Source organism: Lepidochelys kempii, chromosome 1 (genome assembly GCF_965140285.1).
Source record: "Lepidochelys kempii isolate rLepKem1 chromosome 1, rLepKem1.hap1, whole genome shotgun sequence".
NCBI lineage: Eukaryota > Metazoa > Chordata > Testudines > Cheloniidae > Lepidochelys > Lepidochelys kempii.
The window spans coordinates 279,388,304-279,415,832 of record NC_136380.1 but is presented as its reverse complement, the minus strand read 5'-3'; the positions used below and the strand labels follow the sequence as shown (position 1 = coordinate 279,415,832).

General features: G+C 44.2%; 1 protein-coding gene across 5 annotated transcripts in view; it reads left to right on the top strand.

Annotated features, from left to right (window-relative positions):
- ACSS3 (acyl-CoA synthetase short chain family member 3) overlaps window positions 1-27,529 on the top strand; it is a 129,644-nt gene that overhangs the window by 84,837 nt on the left and 17,278 nt on the right. For 4 of the 5 annotated variants that reach the window (XM_073327638.1, XM_073327637.1, XM_073327640.1 and 1 more), the window contains 2 exons: window positions 9,272-9,367; window positions 16,853-16,916. In XM_073327638.1, the coding sequence (XP_073183739.1) occupies window positions 9,272-9,367; window positions 16,853-16,916 (160 nt within the window). Of the gene's footprint in view, window positions 1-9,271; window positions 9,368-16,852; window positions 16,917-17,839; window positions 18,408-18,978; window positions 19,771-27,529 lie in introns of those variants that run through there. The other variant, XR_013635192.1, reaches the window with a different exon arrangement.

The window sequence follows — 27,529 nt, the reverse complement described above, 5'->3', positions numbered from 1 at the left end:
TTATGGGGAAGCTAAGGCCATGTCTACGCTAGTGAACTAACAGTGGCACAGCTGTACCAATGCAGCTGTGCTGTGTAAGGTCGCTCATGTAGCCTCTCTATGCCGATGTGAGAGCGCTCTCCTTTTCACATAATAAAACCTCCTCCATGAGCAGCGGTAGTTATGTTGGCAGGAGAAGATCTCCCACTGACATAGCGCTGTCCACCCCGGTGCTTCCATTGGTGTAACTTACGTTGTACAGGGGTGTGTTTTTTCACACTCCTGTGTGACATAAGTTGTACTGACAAAAGTGATAGCGTAGACAAGCTCTACATGAATACTTTGCATCGGTTGTCACTGCAGAGGATGTGAGGGAGATTCCCACACCTGAACCATTCTTTTAGGTGACAGGTCTGAGGAACTGTGCAAGATTGAAGTGTCAATAGAGGAGGTTAACGTAAGAATGGCCATACTGGGTCAGACCAAAGGTCTGTCTAGCCCAGTATCCTGTCCGCCAGTATGCCAGGTGCCTGAAAGGGAATGAACAGACAGGTGATCCATCTCCTGTCGCCCATTCCCAGTTTCTGGCAAACAGGGGCTAGGAAAACCATCCCTGCCAATCCTGGCTAATAGCCATTGATGGACATGTCTTTCATGAACTTACCTAGTTATTTTTTCAACCCTGTTATAGTCTTGGCCTTCACAACATCCTCTGGCAAGGAGTTCCACAGGTTGACTTTACGTTATGTGAAAAAATTGGTTTTGGAACAGATTGATAAATTAAACTGTAATAAGTCCCTAGGATCAGATGGTATTCACTTAAGAATTCTGAAGAAACTCAAATATGAAATTACAGAACTACAAACTGTGGTATGTAACCTGTCACTTAAATCAGCCTCTGTAGTAGATGACTAATAGCTAATGAGGATAGCTAATGTAACACTGATGTTTTTTTTTTTTAAAGCCTACAGAGGTGATCCTGGCAATTATATAGGCCAGTAACCCTAATTTTAGTACAAGGCAAATTGGTTGAAATTATAATAAAGAACAGAATTATCACAGACATGAACACAATATGGTGGGAAAGAGTCAGTACAGTTTTTGTAAAGGGAAATCATGCCTCCCCAATGTATTAGAATTCTTTAAGAATGTCAGCAAGCATGTGGACAAGAGCGATCCATTGGGTATAGTGTACTTTCAGAAAGCCTTTGACAAGGTCCCTCACGAAAAGCTCATAAGGAAAGTAGGCAATCATGGGATAAGAGGGAAAGTCCTCTCATGGATCAATAACTGGTTAAAAGGAAACAAAGAGTAGGAATAAAGGAACAGTGGAAAGTGGTAAATACTGAGATTGCCCAAGGATCTGTATTGGAACCTGTGCCATTCACTATATTCATCAGTTCTCTGGAAAAAGGGGTAAACTGTGAGGTAGCAACATTTGCAAATGAATCAACAGTAGTCAAGATAAGTCCAAAGCTGACTGTGAGAAGTGACAAAGATATCTCACAAAATTGTGTGAGAGGGCAAAAAAATGACAGGTGTAATTCAATGTTGATGAATACAAAAGTTATGTATATTGGAAAAAATAATCTCAGTTACACATACAAAATGATGGGGTCTACATCAGCTGCTACCACTCAAGAAAGAGATCTTGGAGTCACTGTGGATAATTCTCTGAAAACATCTCAATGTGCGGCAGCCGTCAAAAAAGCTAATAATGTGAGGTACCATTAGGAAAGGGATAGATAATAAGACTGTAACTATTGCAATATCACTATATAAATGCATGTTACGCCCACACCTTGAATACTGTGTGGAGATCTGGTTGTTCCATCTCAAAAAATATATGTTAGAATTGGAAAAGGTGCAGAGAAAGATAACAAAAATGATGAGGGGTATGAAACAGCTTCCTCATGAGGAGAGATTAAAAAGACTGGGGCTATTCATTTTAGGAAAGATATAATTAAGGGGGGAGGTTATAGGGGTGTACAATCATGAATGATGTCGAGACAGTGAATACAGACGTGTTGTTTATCCCTTAACATAACACAAGAACCAGATGTCACCCAATTAATTTAATAGCCAGCAAGTTTAAAACAAACACACAGAAAGTTCTTTACACAATATATAGGCAATCCATGAAACTAGTTGCGAGGGGATGTTGTGAAGGCCAAAAGTATAACTGGGTTCAAAAAAGTAGATAGGTTTATGGGGGTTAGATCCATCAAAGGCTATTAGCCAAAATAGTCAAGGAAAACAGCCTCATGGTCTGTCTTTTTAAACCTCTGACTTCTAGAAGCTGGGACTGGATAATAGTTGCCTTAGAATCATAGAATATCAGGGTTGGAAGGGACCTCAGGAGGTCATATAGTCCAACCCCCTGCACAAAGCAGAACCAATCCCCAACTAAATCATCCCAGCAGAGCTTTGTGAAGCCTGATCTTAAAAACCTCAAAGGAAGGAGATTCCACCATCTCCCTAGGTAACACATTCCAGTGCTTCACCACCCTCCTGGTGAAAAAGTTTTTCCTAATATCAAATCTAAACCTCCCGCACTGCAACTTGAGACCATTATTCCTTGCTCTGTCATCTGGTACCACTGAGAACAGTCTAAATCCATCCTCTTTGGAACCCCCTTTCAGGTAGTTGAAAGCAGCTACCAAATCCCCCCTCATTCTTCTCTTCTGCAGGATAAACAATCCCAGCTCCCTCAGCCTCTCCTCATAACTCATGTGTTCCAGTCCCCTAATCATTTTTGTTGCGCTTCGCCGGACTCTCTCCAATTTATCCACATCCTTCTTGAAGTGTGGGGCCCAAAACTGGACACAGTACTCCAGGTGAGGCCTCACCAATGTCGAATAGAGGGGAATGATCACATCCCTCGATCTGCTGGCAATGTCCCTACTTATACAGCCCCAAATGCCATTGGCCTTCTTGGCAACAAGGGCACACTGTTGACTCATATCCAGCTTCTCGTCCACTGTAACCCTTAGGTCCTTTTCTGCAGAACTGCTGCCTAGCCATTCGGTCCCTAGTCTGTAGCAGTGCATGGGATTCTTCCATCCTAAGTGCAGGACTCTGCACTTGTCCTTGTTGAACCGCATCAGATTTCTTTTGGCCCAATCCTCTAATCTGTCTAGGTCCCTCTGTATCCTATCCCAGCTTATCTACCTCTCCTCCCAGTTTAGTGTCATGTGCAAACTTGCTGTTGTCTTCATTCCCTTTGGCACTGGCCACTGTTGAAAGACAGGATACAGGGCTAATTGGGCCAAGATACAGGGCTGTTTGTTAGGTTCCCACTGTCTCATGTGAACCATGTATGCACATCAGGGACCAGCATTTGACTCTGTGGTAGGGTAGATACTAAAAATGTTACATTCATGGTTGTAACTATCAAGACAGTATCACAAAGTAGCTGCTACTGAAATTGCATATTTTCTGTATTAGAAATATATATTCCTTATTTAGAAGAGATGGAACACAGTTCAGTCTTTTTATATTTTTTATTGTGTAGCAAGTAAGTGCAGAAATATAAATCAATATAATAGCATGGTTCACTTTTAGTTCACATTGTTAGTTCTGTAGATAGTGCATAAAAAGCACCAAGTGGATCCTAACTTATCCTTGAAAACTTCACAAATCTCCCCTCTCTCCAAGACCTTTGAACAGGAGGACTGCAGTGACAAATTTATGTCAGTTCCTAGTGCACACTAATCATATCTGTGGATTAGGTTACTGTAATGTTCTATGCTCATTCCATTTTTTTGACAGAATCATTGCTTTGCAGCTGTAGTAATTTGCCTTGTCAAAGGCATTCCCTATTCCTGTCAACTTGTGTATAAACAGAAATTGGCTGGAGTTCACAAACTGCTGTCTACAATGATACTAATGGTAGAATTTATTAATATTTCTGTACTTGACAGTGTTGTGAGTAAGAAATATAAATTGGTTTGCTGAATTACAGACTGTCACATCCAGAACATCGCATTAAAACAGCGATAAAGTCATGTATTGGATGGTTTCATAAAACTCATAATGAGACATTCAGCCTTTTGGCGATGTCTGATTGTTACAAGTTCAAATGTGGCTTAGGTTGATAGATACCATAACAATTTTCAGTGACACAGCTACTTTGCAGCCCATGTGAACTGAGTTTAGCAGTCTCATGCCAACTTCTAGGAGTAGAATAAAGACAAAATAAGTTCTAAAATCAAGAATTTTCCAGAATCTCCATGACCAGACTCTTCCCCGCTTCCCAGTCCCAGACCTGACACTGAGTATATTCTTCCTGCAACCTAGATCAGTCCTACATGTCCTCCCTGATTTGGGAATCCAACATGGGTGTGGGGAGGTTTTCCACCATTATCATAGCAGGGGTCATTATGTTTGTGGCTCTCTTGGCTGCATTGGGATGATGTCAGCAGAGCTAATCTGACTCTCACAAAGTCCTTTGCTTAGGTGGGTAAATGCTGAATCCTCTCTTCTGGAACAAACCCCAGGTTTCCTGAAGATGCGGGGGAATGGAGGAGGCCCAGGTTGCCCTAAAAGGAGATTTGTGATGGCTGTTGTGTTATAAGGGTGGGATACTGTCTGGGGCCCTGGATTTCCCAGCCCTAAGTTCCTAGCTGCCTATGGCTATCCTCCTACTTTCCTCCTGTGTCATCTCCCCCCCCCACACACATTTGTTTGGTGCCTGGGCCTATATCCATCACTGGTCTAAGCTGAAGTTAATGGAGTTGCACCTGACTCCTCAGCAGTGAATGTGACCTCATCTAAGGGAACAGGAGGCACGAGAGAAAGGAACTGTATACAGTAGCAGTTGTTCGGAGTATACTGAAGCAGAGAGGATAAGCTGGAGGACCTCACAGGGAGAATGTTAACAGGCTGAAGAGTGGTGTTTGGAAGGGGAGCTTTTTCCTCAGTACCACCTACTGCAGCAGCAGGTAGTTGGGCATCAGCTTGTCAGAAGTTTAAATTTTAAATACACTGACAAGTGATGTCCACAAACAAATGATCAGTCCAGGTCATCTGAAAGGAGACTGACTGTAGCCTATGATTTCCTCTTCTCAGCTCTGATCTCAAAGCCAAAGCCACATACCACTTTTGGCCATGTCTGCACTGCAAGAGTCTATTTCAGTAAAGCTATGCTGGCATAGACTGCTAGTGTAGACAGTGCTCGTGCTGACTCAAGGAGTTCTGCCGCTGCAGTAGCAGCACATCAACCCTGAATGATTTTAGCTAAGCAGGCTCTTCGGTGGGCCTAGTTGCCTCTACACTACTCCATTCCGCTGGCATAGCTAGACTGCCTACAGCAGTGGCGAGCAACCTGTGGCCCATCAGGGTAATCTGCTGGCGGGCTGCGAGACGATGTTTACATTGACAGGTTTCAAAGTAGCAGCCATGTTAGTCTGTATTCGCAAAAAGAAAAGGAGTACTTGTGGCACCTGAGAGACTAACCAATTTATTTGAGCATAAGCTTTCGTGAGCTACAGCTCATGCTCAAATAAATTGGTTAGTCTCGAAGGTGCCACAAGGCCTCCTTTTCTTTTTGTTTACATTGACTGTTCGCAGGCCCACTACTGGCCTAGAAGGTGTGAATTTTTTCACACTCCTACATGACATGGTTATGCTGGCATAATTTAGTAGTGTAGACCAGTCCTTTCTCAACAGACCTGTTGCAGTAGGTTTGGCAGCCTCCTCCCTGCAACTCCTGCAATCAGCTGGAAGATTCTCCCCTCCCCCTTGCTTTCTGATTCCTTCCCCCCCCCCACCCCATGGAAATGCAGACTATGTAGAAATTTGGTGTATTTAAGTGTATCTGCCCTTCATTTTCAATATAACTTCATTCTGTTTAAAAAAAATGAATGGGGAAGAAAAGGTCAGGGTCCATAATAGCCCGATATCAGTGTTTTGGGGAAGATTCAGTTTCAAACCTGCTGAATAACATCTTTCAGGGTTTCTGTTTCTGTAGCTCCGTTACCTTCTGCTACTGCCTCCCTGCTTCTACTACAAGAGAACCCTGGCAAATATCCTCACACGTGTTGTTAAATGGGACGCGGCTCCTTTCTTTTACATCATAGGGAAGCAGGAACCCCTTGCCCTTTTTCTGCCTGCAAAATAAGAGTCTCTCTCTCTCTCTGAAGGAAATAGGCCCATATTGTGATGTTATTAATCTTTGCCATAACCCTCACTTTTTTATCTAATCTATGGCTCAGAGGTACAGCAACACTGTATCCTTAAAAAGAAAAGGAGTACTTGTGGCACCTTAGAGACTAGCCAATTTATTTGAGCATAAGCTTTCGTGAGCTACAGCTCACTTCATCGGATGCATACTGTGGAATTTATTTGAGCATAAGCTTTCGTGAGCTACAGCTCACTTCACTTCATTTTCCACAGTATGCATCCGATGAAGTGAGCTGTAGCTCACGAAAGCTTATGCTCAAATAAATTGGTTAGTCTCTAAGGTGCCACAAGTACTCCTTTTCTTTTTGCGAATACAGACTAACATGGCTGTTACTCTGAAACTGTATCCTTATTGTTTTTTCTAGTTTTCACACATCATTTATTCTACTCTTTCTTTCCTCCTTTTGTCATTATAACTCTGAACCATTTTCTCCCCCCTTTCTGTTTTCTACTGTGAATCTGTGCCTGCCCCGCCCCCACACAGATTTTTCTCTCAGCCTAGGTGCAACCCTCAGTCTTACTTTCTCCCAATCTCTTCTCCCTCAGTTAGTTGTCTCCATTTGTTTTTCTCTTTTCTACTTTCCCTTTAACCCTCAAGGCTCCTGGTCAGGCCAATTTCAGCCTCCTCCCACTGGAGATCCCTGAGGTTCCAGTTCAAGCTGCCAGCAGCTGCGTCCACTGCCTTTCCCCTGTTCTATCTGTGACCTCTGTGGCTCTTCTAAGCGTAGCTCTTATCTGCCTCCTGCAGCCATCATCTGAGACCGGCTGCCTTAAGGTGGGATTTTTTTCGTAACTTGGCATGCTTCTCTTGCTGGGCAAGTTCAAGGGCCATGTCTGGTTCTGCACTGGCTTGCTTAGCTTGAAAAATGGATGAGTTGAAATTCCAGTAAGGCCATCAGTGTCACTGGCCAAAACTACTACACACCAGCCCATTTTGGGCCCTGCGTACTTGGTAAAGCCAGTAGACTGAATAAGGACCCTATTAAATTTTCTGTATTGTCACCACTGACTGGTTAACTCTTGTAAGAATCTGCCAACATGAAAAGCCTCTGTAGCAAGAATACAGACTTAGCTTCCTTCCAGAAGGAAGTAAGGCTGCTGTAGAGCAATACTCCTATAAACACAGACAACCCTCACAGTTTTATTGTGAATATTGTAATTATTTTCATTAACCCTCCTCACAGACCCTGGAGTTATATGAGCACATCAGAACCTCAGCTTTCATTTTAGTGAAAGTAAATTCCTAGCCATCCTGGGTGTGGAGATAAGCTTGAATATCTGAGCACTAAAGATTCACAAGCCAGAAAGCAAGTAAAAAGAAAAAACACCTCAGTGTGTTGCTTGTCAAATCTCATGCTTTTGAGGGTTTGACTCATGATTTGTTGAATGCTTGGGGCTGGCAATACTGAATGAATGACTCCCCTGCTCGCAGCACTCCCAGGAAGTTTCTTTCTAGTAACTTCAGAAACTTAAGTTACATCTACATTGAAACATGGGATTTGATTGCAACTTGTGTGACTGTAACTGAGCTAGCTTTAATCTAGAACCTCATGACTGCAGCACAGTCATACTTACTTTATACTACTACTACGGCATTTTTTTATATTACTTTATTTTTCCTTTCCTCTTCACTGTGTAGCTGCAAATAGTTCCCAAACTGGTATCTCCATGAAAACCCCAGGAGTTATAAAATAGATATTCCTGAACTATTTGCAGTAGTTCCAGATAAAGTAGTGATCCATTGCTTCATACGAGACTACTCTCTGGTCTTCCTGCCCAGCATTATGAAATTGGGAAATATTGCATTTGTCTGTTTTCTGAGCATCTCAAGGGATAGAATTTCTCAGCCCCAAAATAGAATTCTGTTGACCTTGCGAAGGCTTTGCAAAACTGCATTCCTCTGTCTGTATGTAACACCATAAATTTTAAATACCACATCTGACCAATTCCAGGGAATATTCTAGGCATCAGTGTACTGATATACAAGGGAAATTGGAAAACTGAAAGGAGGAAAATGGGGAACATAGAACCCCTGCCATCTGTTTAGGACAACAGCAGCTTCCACTTTCTCTACAATTGTCTATAAATCAAACTGGTTGAAGGCACCCATTAATATCTTCCAGTATAACAATATCCCATCCCATCTCATTTCTGCTCATCCTTCCAGTAGTTTAACATGTTGACACCCTGAATTACTTATCTCAAAGATGGAAATAAAAATGATGAGGAAAAGGAAATGAGGGATGGGAGCTCTTGGAATGGAAGAATACTGGTATAAGGGAGGGAATGAAACCGAATCCATGGTGGGAGGTAATTTGGGGGACCCTGGTATAGGGGAAATGAGGGTGTACACAGAGTCCCTGCCATGAGGGGAAATGGGTGGGGGGATCACAGAGTTTCTGACATGGACGGGGGATGAGGGCTCACAGAGCCATTTGCATGGAGGGGAGGGAGGGATGGGGACACATAGAGCCCCAGGCATGAGGGAGTGGGTGGGGTAAGTTACAGGGAATCCCTGAAATAAAGGGGGATGGGAGGATGGCACCCTGGGAGCTCATGGAGTGAAATGGAGGAATGCCGGTGTGTGTGGTCAGCTTGGCCTACTAAAGCTACGTGCAACCACCTTACACAGAAAGCACTAGGACAGTCTAAACAGAGAGGAAGAATAATAATAAGACAAGGCTGGTGTGTTTTCTAGAGATTGTTCCTCTTGATTCTGGTTGATGGGACAACTCTTAAAATACATATATAAAATAATCTTATGTAGCAGTCCTATCGTCTATAGGTTTCTTGCAAATGTGTAATTTATTGTTCTCTGACTCTCCTAGGTCCACAGCAGAATAAGCTCCAGGTTCCTTTTTTCTTAGTGCAATACAGATTTTTTTTTTCATTATCTGTTATTGAATGGAAACGTGGCCTTTTGGTACACTCTGATTTCTGTGGTGAAAATTTGCATTCATTCCATATTCTATATGAATCTTTCTTTCATTGCTCATCTGGGAATGTATTTTTGATGTGCTGAACTAGAAACAAAGCTTGGCACCACTAAGTACTTAATGTCACTAAGTACAAGCCTTAACTGACAAATTTTCCTTCTATTACATAACAGAAACTGGGTCTGCAATTACTGCTTCCTGCATTGGTTTGGGAAACTCAACAACTCCTCCACCAGGACAGGCAGGAAAACCAGTGCCAGGATACAATGGTAAGAGTGTGCAGTGTATATCAATAAGGAGAGGAGGTTGCTTGCACTTCTGAGTGAGAGCTCAGCACCTCACAAGATCGGGCCTTAAGATTGCAGTTATCTAGGGCCAAAATTGGCCTCTCCTCCATCAGTTTTGCACCTCTCTGGCTTAACTGGCTACTTAACTGGGTGAATGTCCATGTGACGTTGGGTCAACATAGTAGTTCCTCACCAACATTTCTTTATTTTTCCTTCCTCCCCAGTTTGGCTGGGGAAGAAAACATGATTTCAGAGCTGACACATCCAGGAGATCCAATTGTGTATGTTACCAATTGGCACAGTTTAGAGCAGACCTGATGCTATTCCATGTTGCCCCCTGGAACCAGCCCAGTGCCCTCAGGATTGACTTAAAGCCATTTTCTCTCTCTCTCTCTCACATGCACACATGCAACTTTTTGACCCATTTCAGGTGCAGAGGCATCAGTTCTTACAATCAGGCTCCAGTATCCAGTACGATTAAAATTACAGCAACCACTTAATCATGTGGGTTTTAATTTATCCTGTATCCCTTGAAGATGCTTGAATTTTTCAGGAAGTGCTCAAAAACTCACAAGGTCAGATCCTTAGCAGTCTGCCCTGTTAGCAAAAATTCCTTTCCATCTTTCAGTTGTTAGTCTGACGCATTCCTTGTGCACCCAAAATTTCTCTGGCATACAGTGAGATTTGAAAGTGCACAAGGAATTGGCTACTGCAGTTGTCATTGTACTGTTGAGTCTGAAGGTTTGGAATGCCTGCATACAAACGAGCAATGGATATTATGAAATGCTCAGAGCTTCAAACATGAACAGAGAGCAACAATACCCGAAGTCCAAATTTTACAAAAAATTCAATGTTTATTGGGGTGAACTTCAAGCAAGCATGATTCCAGTTTCCTACCACAGTGTCCTCCTTCCCAGCTCTGACACCACAGAGCCTTACCTGTGTCCCTGTTCCCATTCCCCCCCTTAGCAAAACATGATTCCAATTTCCCCACCCCCATTCCCTGTTCCCATCACCCCCCTTACTTCCTGACTGACTGCAGACTATATAGTAAAACTTGAGTTCTGCTTAGCTATACCTTAACCAATCATTTTCCTGAAATTTGACTAACCAATCCTAATATATTGTAACATGATTATTTAACAAATTATATCCCACCACGTTAATTAGTTTACACGCAGCAAAATTAATTATACAGCAGACAGAAACAATCACAGAACCAGACAGAGATTATACAGACAAACAATAGGGAAATGGGGACTACAATGATAGAACAACACAGAAATGAGGATTTCACATCCCAGCTATCGATAAGTGAGTTCTTGCCAGACAGGATGCTATCAAACTAAGTTTCCTTTTACATTTTCTAGGCACTTCCCTTTCTCTGGAGGTGATAGGCATTATCAGGACAGGATTGTATTCCTAACAGCCCAATAGCTTATGGCTGCTTCTCCTGCTTAGCCAAAGATCTTAGCCTAAGAACAGGGCCTCAGACTGTCACAGTGAGAGAAGGCTTTTACACTGGCAGACAGTGATTTTGATTCTTTCTTTTATATCTCCGTAACTAGCTAAGTGATAAGAATACACCTAAATTCTTAGAGTATAGGCCTGTACAGGCAGGCCTGAATATCTATATCCTAACAAGAAAAGGAGTACTTGTGGTACCTTAGAGACTAACAAATTCATTAGAGCATAAACTTTTGTGAGCTACAGCTCACTTTATCAGATAGCTCATGAAAGCTTATGCTCTAATAAATTTGTTAGTCTCTAAGGTGCCACAAGTACTCCTTTTTATGGCTGCTACTCTGAAACCTGTCATTATATCCTAACAGTACTTGTGTTGCATTTTTATTTCTAGCTGTACAAAACTGTAGGCTGTGAACCAGCATAGGGCATAAAAAGTGAGAGCTTTTGTTATTTGGAAGGTGTTTGCATGCAGAGTGCGCAGCCATGAGATTAAGAATTCTAAAATATTTTTATACATGGGATTTATACCTCTGATTATGACCCAGAGTGTTCAGGAATTACTTCAAGAAGGACACATAATTAGATTTTTTTTTTAGGTCAAGCCATCTACAGGAGGAGTGCTCACATTCTTGGGAAGGAGCGGTTGGCTGACTTTTCTTCTAACAAGTAGAAGTGAATATGAACATAAAAAAAAAACCTTTTCAGCTGCCCTAGACTTTGGCACTAGTAGTTATTGTATGAAGACAAACAATGAATGAAAGAGGAAGTTAGAGAAAAGGCTTAAAGTTTGACCACAGCTCTAATAATCAGGGAACAATTGCAGAATTTAATTGCATGAAACCTGTTCATAAAGCTCTGGTAGTCAGGCTTAGCAAGAATATGTGGGAAGCACATATACAGAGATTTTAAATGAACTCTGCAAAACCTGATGTTAGAGTATTTAAAAGCTTTGTTCTAAATGGATCAGAGGGAATTACAGTAGAACCTCAGACTTACGAATATCAGAGTTACGAACTGATCAGTTAACCAGACACCTCATTTGGAACTGGAAGTATGCAATCAGGCAGCAGCAGAGACCCAAACCAGAAAACCAAAAAAACCCAAATACAGCACAGTACTACGTTAAATGTAAACTACTAAAAAAAAATAAAGGGAAAGCAGCATATTGCTTCTGCATAGGAAAGTTTCAAAGCTGCATTAAGTCAATATTCAGTTGTAAACTTTTAAAAGAACAACCATAACGTTTTGTTCAGAGTTGTGAACAACCTCCATTTCTGAGATGTTCATAACTCTGAGGTTCTACTGTACTTTAAAATGGACGACAAAATGGTCACACGCTCAGGTATATTCTGTAAGGGAACAGTCACATTTCCTTTCTAACAAATGGTTCAGGACCACTTACTGGAAAAGTTTACAAATCCTGTAACCCTGCTATTAATGAAATACAGGACCTTGAAATCACTTCTGATTACTATCTCACTTTTCCTCACTTCAGTTGTGTTATGACTCTAGCTGCTGCTACTTTAGCTACTAGTTTGAGATAAATGTTTTATGCCATATAAAAGATGGGCTGTGTGCTTTTTGATGGTATAAAATTGCATTAGTAGTTCTCTGGACAATGGTTGCTGAAGTCATGATACATTTAAATTGGATTTGGGGAAGTAAAATTGGAAGAAATGCCTTTTCCCCCCAAATGGCCAAATTCTTTCCTGTTATACCATTGTAAATACAGAGTAAAGTAAATTGTGTGAAGTGACTCCAGCTTTACATTGGGGTAAACGATTCAAGATTCAGTGTTGGGTGACGAGGCCAGGCTATGAATGCTGCATACTACTGGAAAACTAATTTAAAACCTGAATTAATTTTTTAATAATATACCTCATTCATTTCTAGCTCTGACATTTTCTGAGATCTGACCTGCTATTTGGTATTGGTCCCTTAGTCTATAAGTTTGTTTGTTATTGATCCAAGACAGCATGGATTCACCAAGGGAAGGTCATGCCTGACTAATCTAATTGCCTTTTATGATGAGATTACTGGTTCTGTGGATGAAGGGAAAGCAGTGGATGTATTGTATCTTGACTTTAGCAAAGCTTTTGACACGGTCTCCCACAGTATTCTTGTCAGCAAGTTAAGGAAGTATGGGCTGGATGAATGCACTATAAGGTGGGTAGAAAGCTGGCTAGATTGTCGGGCTCAACGGGTAGTGATCAATGGCTCCATGTCTAGTTGGCAGCCGGTATCAAGTGGAGTGCCCCAAGGGTCGGTCCTGGGGCCGGTTTTGTTCAATATCTTCATAAATGATCTGGAGGATGGTGTGGATTGCACTCTCAGCAAATTTGCGGATGATACTAAACTGGGAGGAGTGGTAGATACGCTGGAGGGGAGGGATAGGATACAGAAGGACCTAGACAAATTGGAGGATTGGGCCAAAAGAAATCTGATGAGGTTCAATAAGGATAAGTGCAGGGTCCTGCACTTAGGATGGAAGAATCCAATGCACAGCTACAGACTAGGGACTGAATGGCTAGGCAGCAGTTCTGCGGAAAAGGACCTAGGGGTGACAGTGGACGAGAAGCTGGATATGGGTCAGCAGTGTGCCCTTGTTGCCAAGAAAGCCAATGGCATTTTGGGATGTATAAGTAGGGGCATAGCGAGCAGATCGAGGGACGTGATCGTTCCCCTCTATTCGACATTGGTGAGGCCTCATCTGGAGTACTGTGTGAAGTTTTGGGCCCCACACTACAAGAAGGATGTGGATAAATTGGAGAGAGTCCAGCGAAGGGCAACAAAAATGATTAGGGGTCTAGAACACATGACTTATGAGGAGAGGCTGAGGGAGCTGGGATTGTTTAGCCTGCAGAAGAGAAGAATGAGGGGGGATTTGATAGCTGCTTTCAACTACCTGAAAGGGGGTTCCAAAGAGGATGGCTCTAGACTGTTCTCAATGGTAGCAGATGACAGAACGAGGAGTAATGGTCTCAAGTTGCAGTGGGGGAGGTTTAGATTGGATATTAGGAAAAACTTTTTCACTAAGAGGGTGGTGAAACACTGGAATGCGTTACCTAGGGAGGTGGTAGAATCTCCTTCCTTAGAGGTTTTTAAGGTCAGGCTTGACAAAGCCCTGGCTGGGATGATTTAACTGGGAATTGGTCCTGCTTCGAGCAGGGGGTAGGACTAGATGACCTTCAGGGGCCCCTTCCAACCCTGATATTCTATGATTCTATGACAAAATACAGCAAGTCCTGAATTTGAGGGCGGTAAATACCCTGAATATAGGTTGGTAGCCATGTAATTCAGGAATACCCCTAAACTACTGTTCTTTTAAAAAAAAAAATCTAAAAATCTTGGAAACCTAAGTACATAGCTTTCAGGAAACAAAATCTAATATGAAAAACTGATGTTAGCGCCTTGATAAATAAATTATATTAAACTGAGGACTCTAATGTATCAAAAAAAAGTAAGTTGTTGAAATTGTGGTATGAGTAAGACTATCTCCTTCTACTATATGAGTCCAAGTTCTCCAAGTCTAGCTTGATGGATTTTCTTACGTTACTTGAACAGGTACAAGAAACAAATAGTGTTTACAGAATTTGTATTCATTGCCCAGGAGAATGGAAGCTTCTTGTTAGCATCCCAAACTTGCCCTCCCTCAAATAGAGGGCACAGGATGACTTCTGAGTTCCTATTCATCCTTCCCAGAACCTTTTGAGCTTACCTTTTGACTGTCTAATTAACCCTTCGAATTCTTGGGTCTGTATCTGTCCTGATGCCAAGCCTCTGACCCATTGTCTGTGACAGGCTATGCAGGTGTTAAAATCACTGTCCTTTCTGAAGGAGTGGTTTCAGACAGCAAAGATCAAATTGCAGCAGTCTTGGAGTCTGTGTATTAGGTAAGCCCAATGATACTTCAGAGGTCTGTTGGCAGATGTGGGTATCTCCTCTCTCACCTCAACTTTCTTTCATATTGTCCAATATTGTACAAGGTTGTTGTAGCAGGATAGACCTAGCTGGATGTTACTGTTGCAGGTCAGGTCAACCTTGTATTCCCCTATGGGCTCCAGCAAGGGCACCCACTTTTAGGCTCCCTGTTCCTCAGCTGTCACCTCTCTTGGGCAGAGACCCACATCTTGTTCCCTCCAGTCGTGGTCAGGGTTTTCCAGGCTGCGTAGTTCCCTACCTACATTGTGTTATTCCTGGCAAGCCAGACTGCCTGAATAGGCCAGCGTTTACTCTTTGCTTTCTTTTCAGAGGCCGTAAACATCATAATTGCCCATACGTATAAATTACTGCACAGCTCTTCCTAATCAAGCACATTTATTCAAGTGAAAAGCATTACAGAGAAAATATTAAAAACAATAAAAGAGTCTACATGCGTGCTAATAAGCTTGACAGAGATCACCCCAACTTCAGCAAAGACTGGTAGGAGTCAGTCCTTCAAACCCCGCCAAGGGATTTTCCTGTGCTTAAAACACCTGTAGTTCAGAACAAGCATCCCCATAAAATGGTGAGTCCTTTCTTTAGATATCTTGGATCTTTGATCTTCAGATTCTGGGAGTGGGTAAGCAGTAGACAATGATTTCCTCCTCATGGCATTGCTTCGAAAGGCTGCATTCAACCTCCCCTTTGAGATTCCCCAGGCAAACCACTTGACACTGTCCAAAAGTCCATTCTTGTCTGGCCCATTGTCCTTTGAAGTTCATAACATTTCCCAGGGCTCACAATAATACATTACCTTTGTGTTTAATATAATGGACTCCAAATAAACTTAATTCAATAAGGTTTTTTAAGGATATTGCAGGAAATTGCCGTATCTGTTAGTTACCTCCTCTGCTTGGCCACACTCAAAAAGCTTATGATTTAAAAGGCTTACTATGCCTCTCCTCCCTACCTCCACTTGCTGTTCACATGCATCAACCATTCTTAATGAGGTATCTCTAGCTATTATAAGCCATGCCTCTGAGTAGTTAGTACAGATAAGGGTACCACAGCCCTGGACAACAAGTTATTTGTCATCCTTCCTTTGTTCCCAGGCAGCAAGGATTTGATTCTAATAGATTTCCAAGATAAAGACTGTATCCAAGAGGAGGTGCCAGGCTCTGTCCATTGAAACCTAAATGTCCTCTATTGAAATATAACCGAATTACTGAAGATTGTAACAAAGGTTGTGTGGACCATTGAAAAGGGCACTGGAGTTGGTCTCTGGATTCTGTTCCCAGCTATGCCACTGTGTGAGTTTGGGCAAATCAGAAGTCACTTCACCTCACCTCTCTGTAGTATGAAAAACACAATCCTTCCCTGTTGGGATGGTGGTTTCACTATGCAGAGTCTGACAAATCAGAGACAGATCTTGTGCATTTGAAAAACAGAGAGTTTTAGGTCAATCTCTAATAATCTTAGTTATCACTTACTAATATTTCTTGTGGGCTCTTTTTCGTGGGCTCACTGCCCTACTTCTGAAAGGGCTTTTCTTAACTGAAGATTCAGATTTCGCTGTCTGGAGATTTTTTTCTTTTAATTTTTAGTTTGGGGTTGGTTCTTTTTCATTCAAACCAGGTGCTTCTCCCTCTCAGTTTGTGTGTCGTTAGTTTAAGGCGTAGGGTATTTGTGGTGGGGATGCTAATAGCAATCTTTAACTCCTCTATTTTGGTACCCAGAAATTCTATAATTCCTTTTGTTGTCTGTTCCTGCTCGAAACTGAGTGTGACATAAATGGGCATTCATCAAATTAAGGTTTATAGACTGAGTGAATTAGTGTGCTGCAAGCCAGGGTATGAATCTACTACGTACTAGCTTCCTGTGTAGACTCTGTTACTGCACACTAGATGTTCCATAGTGCTCTGTATCAGGGTCTACCTAGCCGGTTAGTGCATTGTAGATTCTCACCCTGGCTTGCCTTGCACTAACTCCCCAGGTAGACAAGCTTTTTAGAAATTGTCCTTGTCTATCTGAAAAGTACCATTTGCAAGGGAAAAAATGATCTCTTTCTTTACTTTGCAGTGATGGTTCTGGATGACAACAAGCAACCAGTGAAGGCCAAGACTTTAGGAAATATTGTGGTAAAGTAAGCAAGTCAAAACTTACAAGGTGTCTTATAATTAAGGGGAGCTGCCTTCCATGAAAACTGTTGAGAAGGGCAAACTATTATTTTTTGGGAAAGACCTAAATAGCAGTGGCACATAAAGTAAGGAAGATGAGAGTAGAAGAGCATGGCTGTCTCTGATGTTGATTTTTAGGAATCTCTCACTTTACCCTGCAACACTAATATGGGAGCACTCAACTCACCTGGTACAAAAGGCTTAAAAAAACCCTCTATACTGCTTTTTTTCCCTTAATGGCAGCCTTCTTTGCCATGTTTCTTATTTGCCAGCATAAGAACAAGTCTAATTCCTGTGATGCAAGAGAACACTGCCATGTCTCCGACTTCCTCCTGATTCCGTGGAGGTCTTCAGCATCACAGAATTACATGCTTGATTTCTAGGAGGATAAAGCAATGACTGCTTGCTGCTTCATTGTCTAGCTGGCTCAACCTAAAGCAGCATTTGCAAATTGTTAGGTTTAGAATGATTGTTTCCTCATCCTACTAAAGCAAGAGCCCTTCTGTTATCTGAAAGTGTGGTTTGTATGGAAAAGGTTACTTAGCCCTGGTCTACATTAGGAGTTTAGGTCGAATTTAGCAGCGTTAAATCGATATAAACCTGCACCCGTCCACACGGTGAAGCCCTTTTTTTCGACTTAAAGGGCTCTTAAAATCGATTTCCTTAATCCACCTCTGACAAGTAGATTAGCGCTTAAATCGGCCTTGCCGGGTTGAATTTGGGGTACAGTGGATGCAATTAGATGGTATTGGCCTCCGGGAGCTATCCTAGAGTGCGCTATTGTGACCGCTCTGGACAGCACTCTCAACTTAAATGCACTGGCCAGGTAGACAGGAAAAGGCCCGCGAACTTTTGAATTTTAATTTCCTGTTTGCATGGTCACCTGCAGCTTGCCACGCTGGCCAGAGCTCATCAGCAGAGGTGACCATGATGGAGTCCCAGAATCGCAAAAGAGCTCCAGCATGGACCGAACGGGAGGTATGGGATCTGATCGCTGTATGGGGAGAGGAATCCGTGCTATCAGAACTCCTTTGCAGTTTTCGTAATGCCAAAACGTTTGTCAAAATCTCCCAGGGCATGAAGGACAGAGGCCATAACAGGGACCCAAAGCAATGCCGCATGAAACTTAAGGAGCTGAGGCAAGCCTACCAGAAACCCAGAGAGGCAAATGGCCACTCTGGGTCAGAGCCCCAAACATGCTGCTTCTATGATGAGCTGCATGCCATTTTAGGGGGTTCAGCCACCATGACCCCAGCTGTGTTGTTTGACTCCTTCAATGGAGATGGAGGCAACACAGAAGCAGGTTTTGGGGACGAGGAAGATGATGATGGTGAAGATGTAGATAGCTCACAGCAAGCAAGCAGAGAAACCGGTTTTCCCGACAGCCAGGAACTGTTTCTTGCCCTGGATCTGGAGGCAGTCCCCCCCGGACCTGCCAGGCGGAGAAGGGACCTCTGGTGAGTGTACCTTTTAAAATACTATACATGGTTTAAAAGCAAGCATGTTTAATGATTAATTTGCCCTGGCATTTGCAGCTCTCCTGGATGTACTCCCAAAGCCTTTGCAAAAGGTTTCTGGGGAGGGCAGCCTTATTCCACCCACCATGGTAGGACACTTTACCAAACCAGGCCAGTAACACGTACTCGGGAATAATTGTATAACAAAGCATTGCAGTGTATGTTTGCTGGCATTCAAACAATATCCGTTCTTTATCTCTCTGTGTTATCCTCAGGAGAGTGATATCATTCATGGTCACCTGGTTGAAATAGGGTGCTTTTCTTAAGGGGACATGCAGAGGTGCCCGTTCCTGCTGGGCTGTTTGCCTGTGGCTGAACAGAAATGTTCCCTGCTGTTAGCTTGTGAGGGGCTAGCCACGTGCTGGGGGGAGGCAAAATACGACCTTGGAATGAAAGCACATGTGCTGTGTATGTAATGTTAACAGCAAGGTTTACCATGAAAGAGTGTAGCCATTGTTCTAGAAAATGTGTCTTTTTAAATACTACTGCCTCTTTTTTTTTTCTCCACCAGCTGCATGTGTTTCAATGATCACAGGATCTTCTCCTTCCCAGAGGCTAGTGAAGATTAGAAGGCGAAAAAAACACACTCGTGATGAAATGTTCTCTGAGCTCATTGTGTCCTCCCACACTGACATGGCACAGACTACTGCGTGGAGGCAGACAATGTCAGAGTGCAGGAAAGCACAATATGACTGGGAGGAGAGGTGGCGCGCTGAAGAGAGTAAGTGGCGGGCTGAAGAGAGGGCTGAAGCTCAAATGTGGCAGCAGCGTGATGAGAGGAGGCAGGATTCAATGCTGAGGCTGCTGGAGGATCAAACCAATATGCTCCAGCATATGGTTGAGCTGCAGGAAAGGCAGCAGGAGCACAGACCGCCGCTACAGCCCCTGTGTAACCAACCGCCCTCCTTCCCAAGTTCCATAGCCTCCTCACCCAGACGCCCAAGAACGCGGTGGGGGGGCCTCTGGCCACCCAACCACTCAACCCCAGAGGATTGCCCAAGCAACAGAAGGCTGGCATTCAATAAGTTTTTAAAGTTTTAAACTTTTAAAGTGCTGTGTGGCCTTGTCCTTCCCTCCTCCATCACCCCTCCTGCTGCTTCTCTTCACCACCCCTCCCGGGCTACCTTAGTAGTTATCCCCCTATTTGTGTGATGAATGAATAAAGAATGCATGAATGTGAAGCAACAATGACTTTATTGCCTCTGACAGCGTTGATCGAAGGGAGGAGGGGAGGGTGGTTAGCTTACAGGGAAGTAGAGTGAACCAAGGGGTGATGGGTTTCATCATGGAGAAACAAACAGAACTTTCACACCGTAGCCTGGCCAGTCATGAAACTGGTTTTCAAAGCTTCTCTGATGCGCACCGCGCCCTCCTGTGCTCTTCTAACCGCCCTGGTGTCTGGCTGTGCAAAACCAGCAGCCAGGCGATTTGCCTCAACCTCCCACCCCATCATAAATGTCTCCCCCTTACTCTCACAGATATTGTGGAGCGCACAGCAAGCAGTAATAACAGTGGGAATATTGGTTTCGCTGAGGTCTAAGCGAGTCAGTAAACTGCGCCAGCGCACCTTTAAACATCCAAATGCACATTCTGCCCCCATTCTGCACTTGCTCAGCCTGTAGTTGAACAGCTCCTGACTACTGTCCAGGCTGCCTGTGTACGGCTTCATGAGCCAGGGCATTAAGGGGTAGGCTGGGTCCCCAAGGATACATATAGGCATTTCAACGTCCCCAACGGTTATTTTCTGGTCTGGGAATAAAGTCCCTTCTTGCAGCTTTTGAAACAGTCCAGAGTTCCTGAAGATGCGAGCGTCATGTACCTTTCCTGGCCATCCCACGTTGATGTTGGTGAAACGTCCCTTGTGATCCACCAGTGCTTGCAGCACTATTGAAAAGTACCCCTTGCGGTTTATGTACTCGGCGGCTTGGTGCTCCGGTGCCAAGATAGGGATATGGGTTCCGTCTATGGCCCCACCACAGTTAGGGAATCCCATTGCAGCAAAGCCATCCACTATGACCTGCACATTTCCCAGGGTCACTACCCTTGATATCAGCAGATCTTTGATTGTGTTGGCTACTTGCATCACAGCAGCCCCCACAGTAGATTTGCCCACTCCAAATTGATTCCCGACTGACCGATAGCTGTCTGGCATTGCAAGCTTCCACAGGGCTATCGCCACTCGCTTCTCAACTGTGAGGGCTGCTTTCATCTTGGTATTCTTGTGCCTCAGGGCAGGGGAAAGCAAGTCACAAAGTTCCATAAAAGTGCCCTTACGCATGCAAAAGTTTCGCAACCACTGGGAATCGTTCCAGACCCGCAACACTATGCGGTCCCACCAGTCTGTGCTTGTTTCCGGAGCCCAGAATTGGCATTCCACTGCATGAACTTGGCCCATTAGCACCATGATGCCCACATTGCCAGGGCCCCTGCTTTGAGAGAAGTCTGTGTCCATGTCCTCATCACTCACATTACCGCGCTGATGTCGCCTACTCGTCCAGTATCGCTTCGCCAGGTTCCGGTGCTGCATATACTGCTGGATAATGCGCGTAGTGTTTAATGTGCTCCTAATTGCCAAAGTGATCTGAGCGGGCTCCATGCTTGCCATGGTATCGCGTCTGCACAGAAAAAAATCGCGGAACGATTGTCTGCCGTTGCCCTGATGGAGGGAGGAGCAACTGACAACATGGCTTACAGGGAATTAAAATCAACAAAGGGGGTGGCTTTGCGAGAAACTGAATGGCCCCCTCAAGGATAGAACTCAAAACCTCAAGGATAGAACTCAAAACTGGGTTTGGCAGGCCATTGATTTCACAGAGGGAAGGAGGAGAAAATGAATACAAAACAAATCTGGTCTATTTCTTGTTTTGAGCCACTTCATCTATCTTTATACATCTTGCTGGCAGCAGACTGTGCAGTACGACCGCTAGCTGTCATCATCTCCTGGGTGCTCAGCAGATAACGGTGCAGTATGACGACTAGCCGCCATCTTCTGCTGGCTGGAGGTTAAAAGACAGTGCACTGCCGGTAGGACTGAATCGCCACGAGACAAAACTTAAAAGGGAAATGACCTGGCTGAGTCACTCCCATGTTTGCCCAGGCGCCCGATTAAAAGAGTACCCAGGACTACGTCGATGATGGCTACCAGTCATACTGCACTGTCTGCTGTCAAAAGGCAATTAACTGCTGCTGTGTAGCAATGCAGTACCACATCTGCCAGCACCCAGGAGACATACAGTGACGGTTTGCTGAGCGGGCTCCATGCTTGCCGTGGTATGGCGTCTGCACAGGTAACTCAAGAAAAAAGGCGCAAAACGATTGTCTGCCCCTGCTTTCACGGAGGGAGGGAGGGAATGGGGGCCTGACGATATGTACCCAGAACCACCCGCGACAATGTTTTAGCCCCATCAGGCACTGGGATTTCTACCCAGAATTCAGATGGGCAGCGGAGACTGCGGGAACTGTGGGATAGCCACCCACGGTGCAACACTCTGGAAGTCGACAGTTGCCTCGGTACTGTGGATACACTCTGCCAACTACATGCACTTAGAGCTCTTGTGTGGGGACACACACAATCAACTGTATAAAACCGCTTTCTACAAAACCGGCTTCTATAAATTCGACCTAATTTCATAGTGTAGACATACCCTTGGATTCTGTCCCAGAATGGCCACAGCTCAGATGAGGAACATGTATTGAAAGACTCCATAGGCAAGAGAATCATTGTTGTTTTTCTTGCTGTGTCTTCTCTTTGATAACACTTGACAGCAAACTCCTTTGTCTCTTCAGTGTTTCATAAACACTAAAAGTCACTTTAAAATGCACACCCTTTTTTATACCTTCCACTCCACTCCACTCCCCAAAGGAGATTTTAGATACAGGGACCTCAGCTTAAAGCCACTCTAAATATTGACTGCTTTTCTCTTATCTTGTTTTCTGCTTTCTCATCATCTTCAGTTTCCATTGTGTCTGCTCCCATGGCACATGCCTGTTGCATTTCTTGGCTGTTTTACAGGAAATACTTGGGGTTACTGTCCTTTTGGTCAGCCAGGTACCCCTTTCTGACTTACAAGCTAGGAGAGCAGTGCTAGGTCAAACATCCTTTGGAGGGCTGGTAAGTAACATACTGGAAGTTTAACATTGGTCTGCATTAGAACTGGTTGGAACATTTTTGGCTAAATTAAATTTCTTTGAGATGTGCTCAAAGTCAAAATGTTTTGTGCAGACATATCTGTTTCAACTAAGTTTTTGTCGGGAAATCTGGAGAGGAGGGGAAGGAAAGCATGACTGACTGAGACCGTAACTGGGTGGTTAGGACATTTGGCTGGAGATGTGGGAGAGCCAGGTTCAAGTCCCTGTTCTCCCTGATTATGTGTGATCTGGGATGGAAAAACTCCACTTTGGTTCATGCAGAGCAAACACTTGAACCTGGCTCTCCCAAATCCCAAGCCAGTGCCCTAACTTCCTACCTCTTTTCCTCCCATAAATTTAAAAAGCTCAATTTCAGTCAGAAAATGGACACTTTTTGACACATGGCCATCAGAAACTTTTCCCCTTAACGGTACCCATTGGGTGGCTTGAGCATCTTCTGCTCTGATCACTGCTGCATGCAGGTATAAAGGGCAGAGCTGTTCCCACGCCCCTTTCAGTTCCTTCTTAACTCCCACAACAGTCATTGGAACCCCTGTTCATTACCAGAAATTCTCTCTGCTCTGTGTACAAAGTATAATTGTAGTTGGTTAATAAATTTATTTATGTTCAAATTTTTTTATTGTTTTCCATGTTTTGGGGTTCTACCCCCAGCACTGAGGAATGCCTCTTGTTGCTCAAAACCTATGCTTGTGAGTGACCTGCACAGTAGTTGTCTTAAGTGCCAGGGCAAAGCACATGTGAAAGACCAGTGCCAGATTTGCTGTAAATTGAAGCCTAAAACAAACAAGGATAGGAAGGCTAGGCTGAAGTTCCTGCTGATGGAGGTGGCACTCGGACTATGCTTGAGGTGACCTGCTCCAACTTGGTGCTGAGTGCTGCAGCTTCAGTGAAAGTACGTCTCCAACGTTGTCAGAGTCCCAGCACTCATCTCCTTCAATTGTGCCTAGCAACAAAGAGGCGCCAACCAGGGGAAGATATCCACCCTCAAAACCTGAAAAGAGGAGTGAGAAAGATTTGAGTAGAGTACATCTGAAATCCAAGCATTTCTCCTAAATCAGTACAGTAGACTCCTGGTGCTGGACTTGATGATGCCCTCTCTGGTGCCAAAGTGGCACCATTGTGGCATAGCAGTAGACAGATATGATCTGAACTTGGGGTTTCAGATGACTGTCTATTGTTTTAGATTGCAAAGCTCACCCAGTCACAACTGCATGAAACCGTTTGAGGCTCCTGGGGCATGTGGCCTTGTGCACCTATGTGGTTCAATATGCTAGACTGCACCTCGTAATTCTACAGGGTTGGCTACTCAGCGTGCTGTCACCATCTGGACTCGGTAGTGAAGGTGCCCTCTGATGCCCTCACCTCCCTAGCTTGATGGACAATTCCAACTAATGTATGTGTAGGAGTCCTTTTGCCTCCCTGCAGATGATGCTCATGTTCGTGATCAATGTGTCTGCCTTTGGCTGGAGGACCCATCTGGGTTCTCTGCAGACTCAGAGTTTAGGTCCGCAGAGGACTTGGCTTTCCACATCAATGTCAGAAAGTTGAAAACTGTTAGATTGGCCTGTCAAGTTTTTCTGCTACAGATCAAGGGAAACATCCTTTTAGTCCTCACAGAGAACACAGCAGCAATGTTCTATCTCAGCAAGCAGGGAGTAGCCCGCTCTGTCAAGAGGCTACGCTGCTTTGTGAGCTTTGCACTGCCAACTCAATAGGTCTAGAAGCTTCTTATCTACCAGGGTCCAAAACAATCTGGCAGATCACCTGAGCAGATCATTTACAAGACACCACAATTGGTCTCGTTGTCCACATCTAGTCAGATACATCTTCCATTGATGGGGGTTTCCGCAAATAAACCTATTTGCGAGAAGGATCAACAGAAAGTATCAGCAGTTCTGTTCCCTACAAGATCACAGCCTGGGTTCCCTGAACAACGCATTCTTACTACTGTGATCAGGCAGGCAGCATCACCGTTCCTTTCTTCAGTTCAACAGCTACTAGATAGCTTATTGTACCTAAAACACTGAGGTTTGACTGCTAGTTCTGTGAAGGTATATCAGGCAGCTTTCCAGCATTTACTCCTGAGGGAATTCTGCGCCAAAAAATAAAAAATTTGGCACCAAAAAAATTAAAAACTCTGCGTACAATATTTTAAAATGCTGCAAAATTCTGAATATTTTATTTGTCAAAATAACACAATACAATCGTGCCAGTTTCAATTATTTTGGTAATTTATTTCAAAATACCTGTCAGCAAGTATGTCTGTAACAATACAGAGAACAAAACGATTCCCCCATGAGTAGAAAATTAAAGAAACCCTTACAACAACCCAGTTCCTGTTTCTCTGTTATGCTTTTGTCGGGCACCTCAGTCTAGGTGTTTCACACATGCCAGCTGGGCACATCTTCGGGGAAAACTCTGCCCCTCCAGTCTTCTAGTCAATTCTGGTTTTTTTCACCGTGTCCCCATAGATTACTATATTTCAAGTTCCCAAATAGAGAACGCTGCCGGGGTGAGAGGGAGGTGCAGGAGTACATTTGAGGGATGCTGAAGGGGATATTTGGGGGGTGCTGGAGTTGGCTGCACAGGGCCCCCCAGCCCATACACCTGCACCCCCTTTTTCCCCCCAGAGTTCAGCTGTGGGGCCAGACACCCGCACCCCCTCCCTCCAGAGCCCAGGTTCAGGCACCACTCCACACAGCTTTCGTTATTGTCCTACTGGGCAGAAATGACCTGTATCTGCTCATGGGGGAGGCAAAATTTAAAGATTTGGTTGCCTCCTGGAACAGGTCGAGTCACGCCCCCTTCTGGGAAGGGGCCCCCCCTTAACCCTCCTGGAAAGCAGTGGCCCCTCCCTGCAGCTTTCAGCTGTTGCTTCTGCCTCTCCCTGAAGGGTGCAGCTTGCCAGCTCCAGCAGCTGTTGCTCAGGGAGGGGACCTGAACACTCCACGTGACTGAGCAGGGTCAGCAAACTCTGGCAGAAATCTGGGGGGGCATGTGACCCTGTGTTCCGGGCACTCTGCTTATTGTGCAGCCCTGGCCCACATGCCATCTCCTTTGTTCAGGGCATGCTGGGAACTGCAGCCCGCCTACGCCTCTTGCAGTGGTGCATTGCGATTTGGGGAGGCGGGCTTTGTCAGGTCCAGCAGTCCCTAGCAGCAGCTCTGCAGCACCAGTTCTGTGGGAAGAAATGAAATTCTGTGCAGAACATTACTTCTGTGCAAATTCTGCATTGCACAGTGGTGCAGAACTCCCCCAGGAGTAAGCATTCCACCCCAAAGTAGATAATTGGTCTGTTTTCTCTAACAACATGTTTATAGGGTTTTTGAAAGGGCTAGTCAAATTGTATCCTTGGTTGCAAGACCACCTTCTCCCAAGCAATCTAAATTTAGCGCCTTTAAGACTTATGGGTCCCTCTGTTTGAGCCTTTGGCTACATCAATGAGTGAAAATGGCATTTTTGGTTGCCATCACCTTGGCCAGAAGAATAGGAGAGCTGCTTGACTTAATGGATGGGCCTCTCTATACAGTCTTCTTTAAGAACAAGGTTTACTGGCAGCCTCATCTGAGGTTTTCCCAAAGGTGGTATCATCTTTCCATATCAGCCAGCCAATGTACTTACCTGCATTCTGCCTGAAGCCACATTTGTAGATTGACAACCTGGTCCTCAATCAACACATTTGCTTCCCATTGTGGTGTTGTTCAGGACTCGAGAGACAATGCTAGGGTTGAGCAAGTTGTTCTCCAATCATGACCTGTCCTCCTAACCCTCTATGTCGGAGATCTGGCAAGATGAAACTGAGGGGGAACAGGGAGCCGCTCTGTCCTTTATACCTGCATGCAGTGGTGTGTGTCAGCAGGAGGAACTCAAGCTACTCAGTGGGTACTACTGAGGGGAAAAGTTTCCATTGGCTATGCGCTGGGCAGACAGGCACCAAGGTTGGATTGGACATGTGCAACATGTCCAGAACAACAGTTACTGAACAGGTTAGTAATCGTTTTTTTCCAAATATCAGCACTCAACAAAATATTTTGAAGCACCTGACTGTTTGCCCCAAAAGTGGAAGAGGAAGAGTACTCATTGGTGAATTTGGTGATTTTGTGGCAGTTAAGCTGAACTATATTTGTTATATATTCATGTATAGCTATTTCTGTATCCTGTATCATCTTTTATTCTAGGTTCTTGTCATTAATGCCTATACTGTAGGGGACCTTTTAAAGTGTCGTTGCCTGACTTGGTAAAGCCAACAGTGAGCTTTCTTAACAAGTTTCCCTTTTTAAAGAGCTTTAAAGATTGTAAGGGTATTTGTATTGTGGGTTTTTATTCTGTCCTCCCAACCCCCATCTTGACTTTTGCTGCAGTTGGATGAGTTGGTGGAGAAGGCCGGGGTGGGGAATCTGAATACCTTTTGTATCGTGTAATTCCTGGTAGAATACCAGTACGCTATCCTCTGTTGTTGCAGTTTGAACTTCTGTTGGTGGGGGGTTGGGTCTGCATCCAGCTGTATTGCTTAGTGGCAAGAGTCTGTGGCTGTATCACCTGATGGTGAGAGTCTTTAGGGTCGGCGGTAGGGGAACCCTGGTCCCTCCCTGCTCCACCTGGTTCCAACCATGGCCCTATGACAAGCAGGTCGGATATGCACCTAAAGCTGTCCAATAAACCCATAAAAATGGGCGATATGGGGAGTGGCTAGATACCCCATGGATGTTCATACACTTTACTGGGAAGTGTCCCATCAGCTGAAACTCTGACCACATTCTGTTGCCAAATACATCCTTCTGGTCCTCTTAAAGTGAATCACGTGGAGGATAGCTGAGTCTGACCCTGAGAGGCCCATCAACTTAGGAAGAACAGTGATGATTTAGCTTGTTTTGCCATGGCTTATTCTGTTAATACTTTCTATAGAAAAAAGA